The sequence below is a fragment of the Drosophila subobscura genome, chromosome O (assembly GCF_008121235.1).
Source record: "Drosophila subobscura isolate 14011-0131.10 chromosome O, UCBerk_Dsub_1.0, whole genome shotgun sequence".
Taxonomy (NCBI): domain Eukaryota; kingdom Metazoa; phylum Arthropoda; class Insecta; order Diptera; family Drosophilidae; genus Drosophila; species Drosophila subobscura.
Window position 1 is genome coordinate 13,518,095 of NC_048533.1, and position 14,360 is coordinate 13,532,454.

The 14,360-nt window shown below is 41.4% G+C and overlaps 2 protein-coding genes across 5 annotated transcripts in view; one reads left to right on the plus strand and one right to left on the minus strand.

The window, feature by feature from the left end:
• Nucleotides 1-1,429: 1,429 nt before the first annotated feature.
• LOC117896539 (ubiquitin-conjugating enzyme E2-17 kDa) lies at nucleotides 1,430-10,348 on the minus strand. 2 transcript variants are annotated; one of them, XM_034804922.1, is made up of 5 exons: nucleotides 9,855-10,348; nucleotides 6,467-6,530; nucleotides 2,959-2,990; nucleotides 1,945-2,128; nucleotides 1,430-1,863 (listed from the first exon to the last, which is right to left on the minus strand). In XM_034804922.1, exons 1-5 carry the CDS (start codon nucleotides 9,876-9,878, stop codon nucleotides 1,724-1,726), a joined length of 444 nt encoding a protein of 147 aa, XP_034660813.1. In that variant the 5' UTR covers nucleotides 9,879-10,348; the 3' UTR covers nucleotides 1,430-1,723. The 2 variants fall into 2 exon arrangements, with proteins under 2 accessions (XP_034660813.1, XP_034660814.1); XM_034804923.1 differs by lacking the exon at nucleotides 9,855-10,348 and adding an exon at nucleotides 8,242-8,277.
• Nucleotides 10,349-10,907: 559 nt separating this feature from the next.
• The window catches only part of LOC117896534, a 60,867-nt gene continuing 57,414 nt past the window's right edge, over nucleotides 10,908-14,360 (plus strand). For all 3 annotated transcript variants that reach the window (XM_034804913.1, XM_034804914.1, XM_034804916.1), the window contains exon 1: nucleotides 10,908-11,979. In XM_034804913.1, coding sequence (XP_034660804.1) covers nucleotides 11,551-11,979 — 429 coding nt within the window. In that variant the 5' untranslated portion in view covers nucleotides 10,908-11,550. The remainder of the gene's footprint in view (nucleotides 11,980-14,360) is intronic.

Consider the following 14,360-nt stretch of genomic DNA (forward strand, 5'->3'; position numbering starts at 1 on the left):
ATAATCTAAGAACAGAGTTGAAGGTCCAGTTACTGAGCAGTACTCCAACCTCTTGGACTTCTTATTGTAAATTATATATGGACTTTTGTTTAAAATCAACAAAAAATCTATGAATTACCTATAAGATTTCTCTCCAACAGTGCACAAAGTATAATAAATTCAAATTTTAAAAGGCCGCATAGATTTGATTAGATTTACATATAGACGAGCAGATCTATTCTATTATGGAACAATTTGAACATTTTCAAATGAATCTTATATCAAACATTGTAATTTGATATTTAATATAATTTTTATGTATGTATGTATAGCATTCAGGCTACAAGAAAAAAATTGTGTACTGATTTTGAAAACAAAATATACATAAACACAAAAGCATACAACATGGGAAATATAATTTGGGAGCTGCATTACATGGAATTTAATTAAATATGCTTTAAAGATCATACAATAACTCTGAATCAAGGTCTTTTAATTCTTAAAATCCAGATCAGACATAAATTCTAACTTAATTCCTCGTATGATTAAGGCCCAATTAGCAGTTCCACTTGATGTTTATGTAAGTGGTAGCGAAAATATAGATCCTTCTTATCCGTAGATTCAGTACATTCAGAGCTTTATTAACCTTTTGTAGAAATTATATAGCCTACGAACAAGTCCCTTAGCCCTATGATAATCCTGCAGCAAGCTGTGGTTCCTGACTCGCCCTCCAGAATCCTTCCTTGGGATGAATAAAGAAACACTACAAATCGACGGAGTTAGTACAATTTCTTCTTGTCGATGAGGGGTGCTGCGGTGGCCCCTGCTTTCTGTTTTGAGTTCTTTCATGTTGTAATTGAATTTTTGTAATTTTTATTTTTCCGGTTCTTTAAATATAATATAATAATAATAATAATTTTTCCAGCTGATTTTTATTTTGTAGTTTTGTTTTTCTTTGTATTTAAACTTATTATGTTTGATGCTGTGTTGTTGGTAGCTGTCTAGCTTTTAATGTTTAATGCTTACATAATTTTTTTCTCAGTAATTATTATTAAATTATTTCCGTTTATGCTGTGTTGCTGTTTCTGCTGTTGCTTTTCGGTCAAACACTACCTCTCATTCCCAGTACCAGTACCAAGGCCCAGTCTGCTGCCACCAATTTACTGCCAGTTGTTGTTGTTGCTGCTGCGTGACCCTCGTTCCCCTTGTGGCGGCTACTGTCGCATCTGATGATGTTCATGCTGATGTTCATGATGCTGTTGTCGCTGCCACGCAGGCGGAGGCGGCAGCAGCGGCAGAGGCACAACTTGATGTTGCTGCCGTTGGTGTTGCTGTTTATGCTGTTGTTGATGTTGTTCCTGATCTTGTTGGTGTTGGTGTAACTGTGGTTTCTTTTGTTGGGTTTACTGCAAATTCTGATGTTGGTGTGGCTGTTGTTGTTGTCGTTTTCGCTATAGCCGCAGCTTCTTCTGATATTGTTGTTGTTGTTGTTGCTATTCAAGTTGATCTTGTTATTGTTGTTGTGGTCAACCGCCCGGCGGCTGTTGCCAGTAATAACAACATTGCTGCTGCTGCGGCTGATGCTGCAGATAATCCTTCTCCTTGGATTTTGTTGACTATTGTTGTAAAATGTTGTTGTTATCTTTGTTGCTGTTGTTGTCGCTGTTGTTGTGTTTGCTGTTGGTGCTGTTGTTGTTGCTGCTGCTGATGTTGCTGTTTTTGTTGGACTGCAATCTGGAACGCATCACATAGCATACTTTCTAGTCCACTCTCGTGCCAGCTCATTGTATTTTTCCCGATCGGTTTTATATATTCGGGCAATCTCTGGAACAAGCGGATCGTCTGGATTGGGATCACAGAGTAGAGAGCAAATTGATAATAAGACTGCAAAATAGAGAGAAAAATACAATACAAATTTGTTATTAGACTTTCAATATAAATGCAGCAATTCAGTTGAGTAAATACCTTTTGAAATAGTTAATGCTGGCGACCACTGAGATCTTAATATATCGAGACAAATCGATCCATTGCTGTTGATGTTTGGATGGTATATGCGCGTTGTAAATGCCACTTTTGGTGGCTTAAAGGGATAGTCTGTTGGAAAATGTATAGTTAAGAAGAATACACCTCCTTGATAAGGGCTGTCCGGCTGCAAGAGATAACAAATAATAAAGAATAAGTAAAGAATTTTTAATATTTACAAAGAGAAAAACTAATATTTTGTCTTGTTGGTTTCGTGCGTTGCAAGGCAAAATGGGTGGACAGTGGAATTGATGGAAATCAGTGGGTTTGGACAGTATATTTAAGCTATCAAAGCTGAATTAAATTGTATATTTCAACAGAATGTGCCTTTTATCATTAAGGTAGCAAATCGACATCACTTTCCGAAGTCTTCTATGAGTTTGGTAACTTGCTTCTCTATATTCTTCCGTACTCTCAAGAAATATGGGATAAACCTTAATGTGAAATATAAAGTGAACAGACTCTACTCTGAGATTCTGGGAAGGCGCGCTAAATACTTGGAAAGGCACCTTAAGACCTTGCGTTGAGAGTATATAAAATACTAACAAAGTTATTATTCAAACAAATGAATATTTGCAATTTTTAAATAATGGAACTACTGCACATAGTCCTTCACAGAAATATTCTATAAAACCAACATATTCATGGTCTGTCTATAACAAATATTGGATTAAACCATAAAGTTTAACAAAGTCTTAACTGAATTTAAGGTTTATCTATTGTTAACTATCTTATTAGTGTTTATAGAATAAATCTTCAACGATTCGAGCTATTTTTAGTGTGTTTCTATCAGCTGTAAAATCCGAAATCCCATCAGAACTTTAACTGCAAAAAACAACAAGACAATTAGTTTAAATCTTTAAAAACTGATCAAACAGTTTGATCTGTTTGCATGGTAGTAGCAATCTCTGATCTGCCTTGCTTGTTATACTGGAAAGTATGTAGAAGACGTCTTACCGGGCCCATTATTGTAGCTTGCCAGTGAAACACTGTAACAAAGAGAGAAAAGAAATAGGGATACATTAGTTAAATATTGATAAATACGCATTAGAAGAGATAATGGTCAAAGTACTTGGAGCAAATATGTACAAAATGCAATCATCACCACCGTAGAAAAGTTGTTTGTGTTTGTTTGTCTTCATTTAAACGAGGATATGGATAGATAGCCTTGAAACAGTGAGCATTCGCAGTGCAAAATGTAGCGTGGCTTAAGGTAAAATGTTGGAATACCATTATCTTTGAATGGAACATTTATTTCAATTAATTTTCATTTGTACTAACATTAAAATGTCCAATACTGTAATTACCCATTAGCCAGGTATCACTGTATGTACTGTATGTGTGTGTTTCAGTGTTGCCCAACTCGCTCATTACCAAAAACAAATGCAGCAGCAACTGCATTGCACCGCCCCTTCTCTCTCTCTAACTCACTATCTGTCCTCTCTCTGTCTCTATCTATGTAGCTCTCATTCTCTTTGTGTCTCTGGTTCTGCCGTTTTGCCTCTCTCATTGCCACACGCTCTTTGGCGTTTCCCGTGCAGAAGAACAAAAACAAACAATGCCAGAGCCAAAGAGCCTTGGCACCGACAACTGGCAGCGACGTCAGCAGAAGCAGCAGCAGCTTGCTATCTCGCTCGTACACCAGCAGACAGACGGACGTAGAGACAGACAACAGAACAGTTGGCTCAGGCCCCAGCCCCATGGCCAGAGCTACTGCGCCGCTCTACTGTCAATGTCATCCCGGGGACCCAGGGCGAGTCCGTCGTGACGTCGCATGCAGCAGAAACAGAAAAACCTTCCTCTAACCGCTGAGAACTGGGCCGTCGGACCCCAGCTGGTAGCTGCAGCTACCTTCCGTCCCCCCTTCCTCCCATTCTTCACCATGTTCTGTCCTGCTCCTCTTCTGACCAAAGATACCATAATTACACAAATCGCTCTCGTTTACAGTTGGGCCTGGTCTGGAATTGCCCAGCTCTTTTATTTATTTAGCCGTGTCGAGTCGAGATTCCCCTGAGCAGACACACGATAGTAATCTCCATATAGATGCAGCGACGATTATGCCACTTAACTAATAATCAATAAATTCTGGGCAGTGTTTGTCGATAAGGGTAAAGGTGGAAGGTTGTGTCAGGGGAAGGGAAAAAGTAAAGAATAATTATTATACAACTGCCACAAATTCTAGCAGATCGTGAGGAAATCAATCAGAAATTGATTTTCGACTGGGAAAACTCTATTAGGCAGACCTTGATTTATTTTGATAAGTGAGCACCCTTTCTGATTTTCGGTAGCAGTATGGTAATCATGCACACGACTTTTACTTTGTTTTTGGCACTATATACATAAATCCTTTTAATTCACACATTTTTGTCTCTTATAAATATCCTAAAATTTTCAACATATTTTTCCACTTTCTCTAACGTATAGTCAATGCTTCATAAATAATATAAATGCGTATTACTTAAAAAAAATTACATTAGTAGGAATCTAATCTACAACGATCTAACATTATAGACACCCGACGGTAGGCCCAAAACGAAATCATTACCCAACACCCCACACACACATACTATAGGCCCCGCCCCTTCATTGAATTTCTTTTGTTTTTCCCTCCTCGCGTTAGTCGGAAACTTTTGGGCAAGGGCCGTGTCGGATCGGGTTTTGTTTTTGTGTTACAGTTGCCGAATGAGCGCACTGCCAGAATAATACTCGTTGTGATAAGACGCTGTGTAAGAGAAATGCAACTCTACATGATAAGCAACCGCGGAAGCGATTCGCATGTACAACCTATCTATAAAACATACACAGATCTTTATGTGTGTATGTGAATTTTAATTTTAATAGATGATTAAATGGTGATAATACCAATTGAGTGAAATACAGCCATAATTATCTGTAAACGATGACAATTGATATTATTCATAGTTTTATTTTATAACTCGCACTGAATCATGTGTAATTCGAAGTGTGTAATCCAAGGAGAGAGGCAAACTCAATTTTATAAGCAAAGAAAGGGTAATGCCAGTAATAAATGTTTTTTTACATTAATTACTCAACAAAAAACACACTAAAAGAGTGACTGTACCAGAGCTTGTAATAAATGGAATGAAAATAAGACGAATCATTGTGAATAGAGGTAAAAAAAATGGATCTTCGGTACTGAATTAATGTACGATCTTTACAAAAATTCAATTTGTTTTATTTGTTTTATTGCCCCACAGTTTATAAACATTTACATATAGCCATTAATAGCCTTTAAAAGTTCTTCAGAACAATCATCCTTTGACCTCCTTGCAGGAATCAAGAACTGTCTTTGCAAATGTTGCTGACCATTTTTGTCTTTACATAAGAAAAGGAAAGACAGCTGCGGTTATGAATCGAATGTTGGATAGTTGGTATAATGGGAATTCCAAGAAATGTAATATGGGCTTTAATAATTCATTCTAATAACCGTAATATGCCAGCGAAAATTGTCTTTAAGTCAAAACATTAATTACAGGTTACATGCAGACTTCTCTTTAAAATGAACTTCAAAAGTTACTCTTTTACTTTCTGCTCGCCGTAGTACAGTCATTTTTCCATGAATACAAAATATTGTGGGTACCTATGGCAGCTGTTTATACCACGACAGGTACATCCCCCACCACCCACTCACACCATTCAACCATCCATCACCTTCGGCAATGCGATGTAATTACACGATTTCACTTTTATATGACGTCATTGGAGGAGAGCTACCCTCATCTTATATCGTGGAGTCGTCTTTCGCACAGTAGTCTTTCAATAACAGTACTTCGCGTACTGTACCGCTATGTTCATAGGTATGTGCATGTGTTAAGCATAAGTCGAACTGTTGTTATTGTGTGGGGTCTAATTGTGGTGCACCTCTCCTCTACCTGGAGTCCGATTCCGACGCCAAGTAGAGTTGAGTTCGAGCGAAAAGCGAGTCATGGCGATCAGCTGTTTAAGCGACGGCTATTCGAGCCGAGAATCGAATGAAAAAGAATCCCAAAATTAGCATAAGCCAAGCAATATGTGAGTAAATAGAAAAGCAAACAAATCAGTAACTGCCTAGTCACGTATTGGCCTCCATGACGTGGTGCTGATGGAAGCTCAATCAATAGTATTTGAGTATTCCATTAATTATAATTGTATTTCATGCCAACTGTTTTGTAAATTTACAAATGGCGATGGATTCGCGATGCTAATCCTATTTTGTTGGTCAAGGTGGTGGCAGCACCTTAGATAGATCAAAGATGGTTCCTTTAGTCTCTTCCTCAGTGTTTATCATTAGAAATTTTATATCTTTACTACTCCTTCTCTTAGACACCATGACCATTTTCAGGTCTCATTCTGTGGCAGACCCATCTTATCTGTGTATGTTTTATCTAGCTCTACATTTTGTCGCAAATGTCCAATGTGTACTTTAAGCGGGTGAAGATGTCTCCAACTATAGTAGAATACTCACAATCGTCTCCAACTGGTCCGGCTGAACATTGTGCAGGTGGATCTCTGCCCAGATCTTGCAGTTCCTGTGAACAAAAGAGGCAATGAACAATAGATTAGTAATGATATTATTTTTTGGGAATATGTAGTGGAAGATTGTGCATGTGTAAAATGTGAATAGTCAGAAATGAATATTTCATTGCGTCGACTAATGTGCTCCTCGTCTGTGTGTCCGGTCGGTTCTTTTGTTTTGATTATAATCTATGCATGTTGCCATTGAAGTGATGTACATTTTATAATAAATGTGGGGAAATTAAACAGAATTTAAAAACAGAAATATGGAAAGTACGCAGCACACTTTTTATGCGGCTACGACAGTTCGGGCCCGTGGCCAGAGCCACCAGCCAGAAGAGAGGCGAAAAATCAAGTTCGTTGGCCCGAACCAAATGGTGCTCTCCCGCTTGCTTCCTCTTTTCCTCTCCCAGTCACTGGCTTTGTAATGCATCCCCTGTCTTTGTCGCACTCGCACACGCACGCACACAGCTGAGCGGCTGATGTTCTCCCCACCCTACGACCCCCGCCATCCATAGTTATCACAGCTGCCAACTGGGGGCGCACTCACACAAACACACCCAAGCTGAACGAGAGAGAATGCGGTGTAAAGTAAACCGGCAAAAAGCGAAAAAAAGGAAAACGAAAGAAATAAAGATGAGCTGTGAAAGGTAGCACACAGAACAAGGGCTCAGGGGGTGGAGAGATGAAAAGACCATCTCACACGGTACATATGGAAACGAGTGGATGTGTTTGTGTGTGTAACGGCACCCCAAAATGTTGTCTTTCTTTACATATTCTGGCTGTTGTTGCTGTTGCCTTACATTGCTGCTGTTGTGGCTCTCTTTGTGACGTTAGAAGCAGAAACAGCAGCAGCAGGCACCGACGGCAAGAAATATTTGTGGCACGGAAGATAACGAAAATAACTCAACAACAACAACAAGGGCACTTGTCTTTTTTTTTAAGGTGCAGGTTGCTGCTGGGCCTGCCACTCTCTCCCACTCTCAGAAGCACTCACTCACTCTTACTCATCTTGTACCTGTTGAGCAAAAATAAATGACGAAAAAAAATCCAAGAAACAGTAACATTTATGAGACGCCAACGCCACCGCCAAAGTGGAGCGACTTTCATTGCATGAGTCATACATACACATATGTACGAGAAATAAAAACAAAACTAACAAACACCACACAAACAAACACGTACTCCAAGAGAGGATACATAGAAAGAGAGAGGAAGAGCGAGAGGGAGAGAGAGCAGCTTGATCGGCGTTTAAACCATGTGCGAAAGAGCAGGCTGGACTTGGTCTTTGGCTGGTTTTGTTCCCACATTTGCAGATTTCGTTCTTTTTGGGCAATTGAGGCCAAGAGAGAGAACCTTGAAGAAGGAACAGCAGAGGGCAGGAAAGGGGAAAGTGGCGAGATAGAAAACAGCTCCTGGGGCTGCGTGGGGGCGTGCACGAGTAAAATTTTACTTCCTGAGTTTTCCTTCCATCTCTCGCCATTTCGTTTTCGTTTATGTACAAATAAAAGTTTATAATAAAGAAAAACTCAATGGCCATGACGCGCTGTGACGCTGGTGGTGGTGGCAGCGGCGGCGTCAGCAGCGCTGCTTTTGTTGCTTAAGCTGCGGCAACGACGAGACAGTCAGCAGACCCCACACACACAGCCGCAAAACGAGCACAGGTATACACACAGAGTTATTCACATAATACACAGCACAAGCACAGGCAGGAACGGAACTCACTTTTAACAATAATGTAGTCATTTTATATGTAAATTATGTTTAATTATAATTTATAACTAATTATTTGGGCCCCTTTGCGGCCAAGCAACGTTTCTCAACACTAACTAACGCACACAAACGACAGGCGACAGGCACTCTTGGCTCTGCCCCATTCGCTTTGGCATAAGAAGCGAGAAAGAGGCAAAGGCAACCAGCTGTCGTCGACCAAAGCGAGAAACGAGTGCCAGAGCGGGATGGCTCTACTAATGGCGAGAAACTGTTCGCTTCTGTGTTGGTGGGGGTATGACTATGATAACCGGCTGCAAGAACCACTCAAATCGAAATGTTAATATAATTTGGCTGCCTGACAAAAGTTAATTTTTCACTGATATTGTACACAAATCTGAATATTCCCAGCAAGGCAAACTTTAGAACCGGCAGCGAGCAAGCGCTCTCTTGCAAGGGGTGTACTCCGGGTGCTCTCTTTATAATGAGCGAGAGCGAGCCAAATGCTACGTGCACAAAGTCGAACGGGGGACACAGCACAGTGGAATATGTACATAGACCATCAGGGGAAAATGAGCAGCAGGCGCATTGCATGTTCCATGTTACACTCCACTCAGCGCTGCAGTTGCTGGTTAATTTGTACTATTCCAATGCGAAAACATTGCTGGACAAGGACGGGGCCCACTAGTTTAAAAATAATTATCGAAATTTACTCGCCAGCACACATACTACGAGTGTACATACATATGTATATACTACGACACGACCACTGCAATCACCTATGCATACTATGAAATTGTATATATAAGCCTTTACATTTGTGTGCGTGTGTATGTATATATATACATCTATATGTATGGGCAACACTATTTCTGAATTATCAGCGCAAAAAGTAGGGTTAGGTTAATTTTATACGCTTCTTTTTGCTGTTTTATTTTTTGCTGGATCTTTCTGCGGCGCTGGCACACACACACCCGTACAGAGTGGAGAGCGCGCGAGTGTTCGTATGCGTGTGCGTGTAGAGTGTGCCCTGCTATGTATATAGCGTGTATTGGGTAACATCGGGGAGCTATAGAGTATGCTTCAGTTACATTAATGCGTCCAGGTGCCCGGCTCACACGCACGCACACACACATACACGCACAAACAATGCAGTTGCATTTGCATTGCACTTTCGGACACACACACACACGCTCGAATGCATGGGTAACGGAAACGATGACTGCACTACTCCCGCACACGTTGCCTGGCCACTACACTCTCTCACAGCAGGATCAATCCCGCCCGCACCCTTCCTCCCGAGGACAAACCGATCCGATGCTAAGACATTGCACATTGCATTTCCCAATCGGAACAGAACTAAAAACTAAACTTGTTTTTCATTTTGCTGGCGCTGTAATTAATGCACACCGTCATCGCCCATTTTTCCCTTTGCCTTTTTGCACGTTTTCGTTTCGTTTCGTATCGTTTTCTCTTCCTCTTCGTGTGTGTGTGTGCGCCTTCTTTCTACGTTTCACATTTCTTGCATAAAATGTCTGTTCACATATATTTCCCTTTTCTGTTCGGTCTGGTGACAACTTTTCATGCTGCTAAATGCTTTCTGTAGAATTTTTGTTTTTTTCACATACCTTATTGATTCTTTTTAACGCCATTTTCTGATTGAAATTTGATTTTCTGGTTTGGTTGTGTGTGTGTGAGTGTTTGGTTGGTTGGTCTGTGTGGCTCTGGCTCGTTCGCGGATTCTTTTGTTCTGCTTTTATCGAGTCGAAAACGGAACCGAACTTGTGTCTAAAATCGCTGGAAAATAAACGAAACACAAAGGCTGCGCTGCGCTCCACTTGAATTTGCTCTGCTTTGCTTAAATTTGTGTCCCTTGTCTCGAAATATTGCAGCTCTAGCACTGCGCGTGTAAACGGCGACCCGACGAAGACTACGGCGACGATTATTTTTTTTGTGACTCGATTTCAATCAATGCTGGGCAGGCAGGCGGACCGGACCGAACGAACAGAGCAAAAGAGCGACCGACACGATGCGAACAGCAGTCTGAATGGCTTGAGCGTGACAGAGACGGCTGTATGGTGTGGTGTTGTAGCCGTGTTGTGAAACACCCTTTGAATTATATCTGCAAGAGAAGAGAGACGATTTAGTTAGCTGGCAACGCCATCACATGATTAGGAATATTATAAAAAATATTTACTCTTTTCCCCAGAAATTGCTGGCTTTTGAACTGCAATTTCACACGCAGCACTTGACAAGCTTGCCGGCAGCGACGGACTTTCGTTGTGGCACTTTCGTTCGACTAATATTTTCGACAGTGCGTGCGCACAAAATGTTCGAATCGTAAATTTGGGGGACGCACGGCTAGTTGACGGCTGCCGGAATGTGTTAACTGAAAAATTTGGAAAGATTGATGTACAGTAGATAGGTTTCTATATGCTTACTGGGTTGAGCAATTTCCGGGGTTCTTACTCACATCGAGTTGTGAAACTGTCAGCGACCTTTGAAAAATAATTCAATAATAAATGCCACAATGCTTCGATTTGCAGCACTTCTGAAATAAATCGAAAACAAAACGTTTTGCAGCACCACGAATGCGATGTATCGGCGCTGATAAATTTGCCTATCGATGTATCGATTGGTTGCGCCTTTTCTGGTATTTTATTGCTAGTATTTCGCTTGGCTGACCAGCTCTGGTCACACTGTGTCTGTCTGCAAAATATTTTAAACAAAAAGTGATTTTAAAGAAGTAATTCGACGGTAACTAACGCCTATATAAGGACCCAATCCGGTTAACTAACATTTGGCCAGCACAAAGTGTCTGCATACCGCATGCCAGCCCAGTTTTTGCAGTGCCACCGTTCTGTCTGTCGTTCTGTCTGCTCCCACTATCACCCTCTCCCTCTCACGCACACTCTCCCACCATCTCTGTCGCTCTGCTTTCGGCTTCGTTTGCGAGAGACGACCTTTTCGTGCATTTCCACACATAAATATCTATTCCATACCCCGTTTCACTCTTTTTGTGCAAAAAAAAAAAATATGTGCGTGCTGCTGCTGGCAACCGTTTCGCGTGGATCTTTGTGCGAAATTCGTGTAGTTAATTAAAGTGCATTCATTCGCCTTGCGTTGCGTGTGTGTGCGTTTGTTTGTGTGTTTGTGCAACATGCGGCAGCTCGAAGATGATGCCGCCGCTGCCGCCCTAAGACAACCAACAACAAGGTACAACAACAAGAAAGGACGCCTGCAGCTGTACGCCCACGCCCATGTCCATATCCATGTTAATGCCCAAAAAAAGAGTGCAAGTACCGTTTTATAGTACGCGTAGTCATGCCAACAACAACAACAACTACAACGAGCACAACAGAAGAGCATAGCGATACGTCAATGGCGTCCAAGGCGACAAAGACTGAAGAATTTACCGCTAACAACAAAACAACAACAAAACCAACAAGAGGAGGAGCCCCAGGAGCCCTGCCAGACGATTCTACTGTAGCAGCAGAGCAAGACCCCAAGTTGCCTCTGCCAGCGCCAGCGCCAACGCCAACGCTGCTGCCTCTGCTGGCCTCGGCCGCCGCCTGCAACAAACAGCTGCTGTTCTGCCGCCGCTTTAAGGACAAGCCAGAGGCAAATAGTGTGGGATTTTTACGTAACTTCAACTCCCTGCCCCTCTTCGTCTACGCAACGTCACCGTCGACGCACGCCAGCTCTGCGGATGGTGTGGGAGTGGCCCGGGAGGCGGCTGCCTTCATTCAAAAGGTAAGTCGGAAAGTCCTAGTATCCCCATCTAGCGGTGATCGCGCAAAGAGAATGGCACAGTAGAGAGAGAGAGAGGGAACAACGCATTGGCCCTCTTTGCATTCTACGTTTAACGTAATTGATCGCTTCCGTTGCAGCTTTTTGGTAGTGTGGTGGTGGGTTGGGGTTCGTGCCATATCTGCGTTTTTAATTCTACATTAATCTCCAGGTTCTGCTTGGCTTCTCTCTCCCTCTCTCTACTGTCTGTCTGTCTGTTACTCTCGGAAGTGGTTGTTTGCAGAATCAGATGCGTTTTTAATGTTAATCATAGTATGTACAACAAAAACAACAACGGAATGGCTTACGTTGTTTTGGTGATCGCTCAAACGTGTCAGACATTAATGAACCAACCGCCAAAGCCCAGCCTAACTGTGCTTTGTCTCGTACGCAGAGAGAGCGAGACAGAGCGACGGACAGAATGAGCAGAGAGGGGTTGCATGGGGAGGGAGGCGAAGCACGCCATATGCTTTGGTGGTTACAGGTGCAGCCATTGACTGGGCAAAAGCGTTCGCTCTCCTTTTGTTTTGCTTGCGGTTCCTTCTCTCCAACCCGCTGCCCCTCTCTTTTTGCGCCCCTCTCTCCCTTGTTCTCTCGTTGTGTACCGCACTGCAACGCTTCACTTGTGCCTGTGGTTGTTGCTGCTTTTGTTGCAGCCCACTGAGTCGCGACTTGTGCGCTGCTCATAAGCTTCATTAGCACAGACAACAAAAGCCCCCGAAAAGCTTCAAAGTAAATAATGTGCGGTATTTTAGTGGTTTTTGCTTTTCTTTTCGGCATTTGGTTTTTTCTGGTACTCACTGGATGAGGAGGGTGAGATGTTTGTTTTGCCATTTGCCATTTTTGATACATTTTGATACTGATTTATTAACGGTGGAAGTCGATTCTCTATCTGTTTAGGACTATTTGGATAGGAATATATACAAATTTTAGAGCTATTTGCAGATCCTTGAAGAGTGTTATGAGACCCTTAGAATTTAGGATTGGAATGGGCTATCGAGATCAAATATCTTTTTTAGCTTGTTATGCGAAACAGAAATATTATTTAATTATAAAAAAATGCATTGATTTTTACGATTGAAAACTGCCCACCCTTAGAGTATCACTCGGAAATTTCTGAAATTCTTTCCAGACTTTTCTTTTTGCATAATTTCCCCTCCTTGCCTCTTGGTATTTCTAATTCAAATTTCGTATACTTTTATTAATTCAATTAAAAACCAAAATTAATCTGCATCTTGAGCTTCTTTTTATTGGATTTTTATTACAGTGGCTTTCTTTTCATATTTTACGATCAGATCGTTTGACACTTTCTACGTCGCTTTCTAGCGTGGGCCACCAAAACGAAAGAGTTCCCCCTTAGTGGGTGTGGCACCCATGGGATGCATGCTGCATGCATACGTCACAGATTCCCAAATTCGATGCGTGTTTCGGAATGTTCGTGGGCGGCATTTCCTACTGCTGCTATAAGTACAGTGTGTCCGGAAAGTATAAGGCAGATCGAAATTAGTTCTGGCAGATGAAGATTTCAGGGAAATTGAAATTTTGTTTCATTTCTGAAATCAATAAGATAAAGCTAAGTTTAAGATTTTTAGAACTTACTTTAGTTTTTCCCTCTACATAATTGCTATTCTTTGATGTCTCGTTTTAGTATATTTTCAATATAATTACCGATAAAGGATTACATTACTTTAATGGAAATTCTTTACAAATTTATGGAAAATCGACTAAAAGCCTCACATAAAACTCACAAGTTCTTCCGCGTAATTTTAAACTAAAAATTATTTAGTGAGTCTTTTCTGTTAAGGAGACTCTAAATAAGTTTCCAAAAGTAGGACTCTTTTTGTTGGTTCTCACAGTGCCGATATGCACTGTACTATATCTATCCCTCCATGGTCATGAACTAGTAGTAGTTGCCAGCCTTTGCGGTTGTTACACAATTACGCTGTGGTCCCCCTCCATCCCAGACATTGTCATAGGCAGGAGGCGAGGGTGTTGTTTACATTTTCAAATTTAAATCAATTTTGTTTCTGATTGCGGTTTAAGTGGCAGGTTCCAAGCGAAGCGCTTCCCTGCCCCAGCCTCGCCCTCGCCCTTGCTCTTGTCTTTCTCTCTGTTTATTGCTGCCATGTGTGCATCTGTATCTGTCTCTGCGTATCTGTTTCTGTGTGGCGTTCTCGTGTCGTCAAACAATGCGCATATGGATACGGTATCTGTATCTGAATAAATGTATCTTTTATTACCCATATCCATACATTTATTGTGAGACAGTTGTTTTCTTTTTTGGGTGCAGCGCAAACAATTGTGTGCCAACGATCTCCCATCCTCTGCCTCTTTTTCCCTGGAAA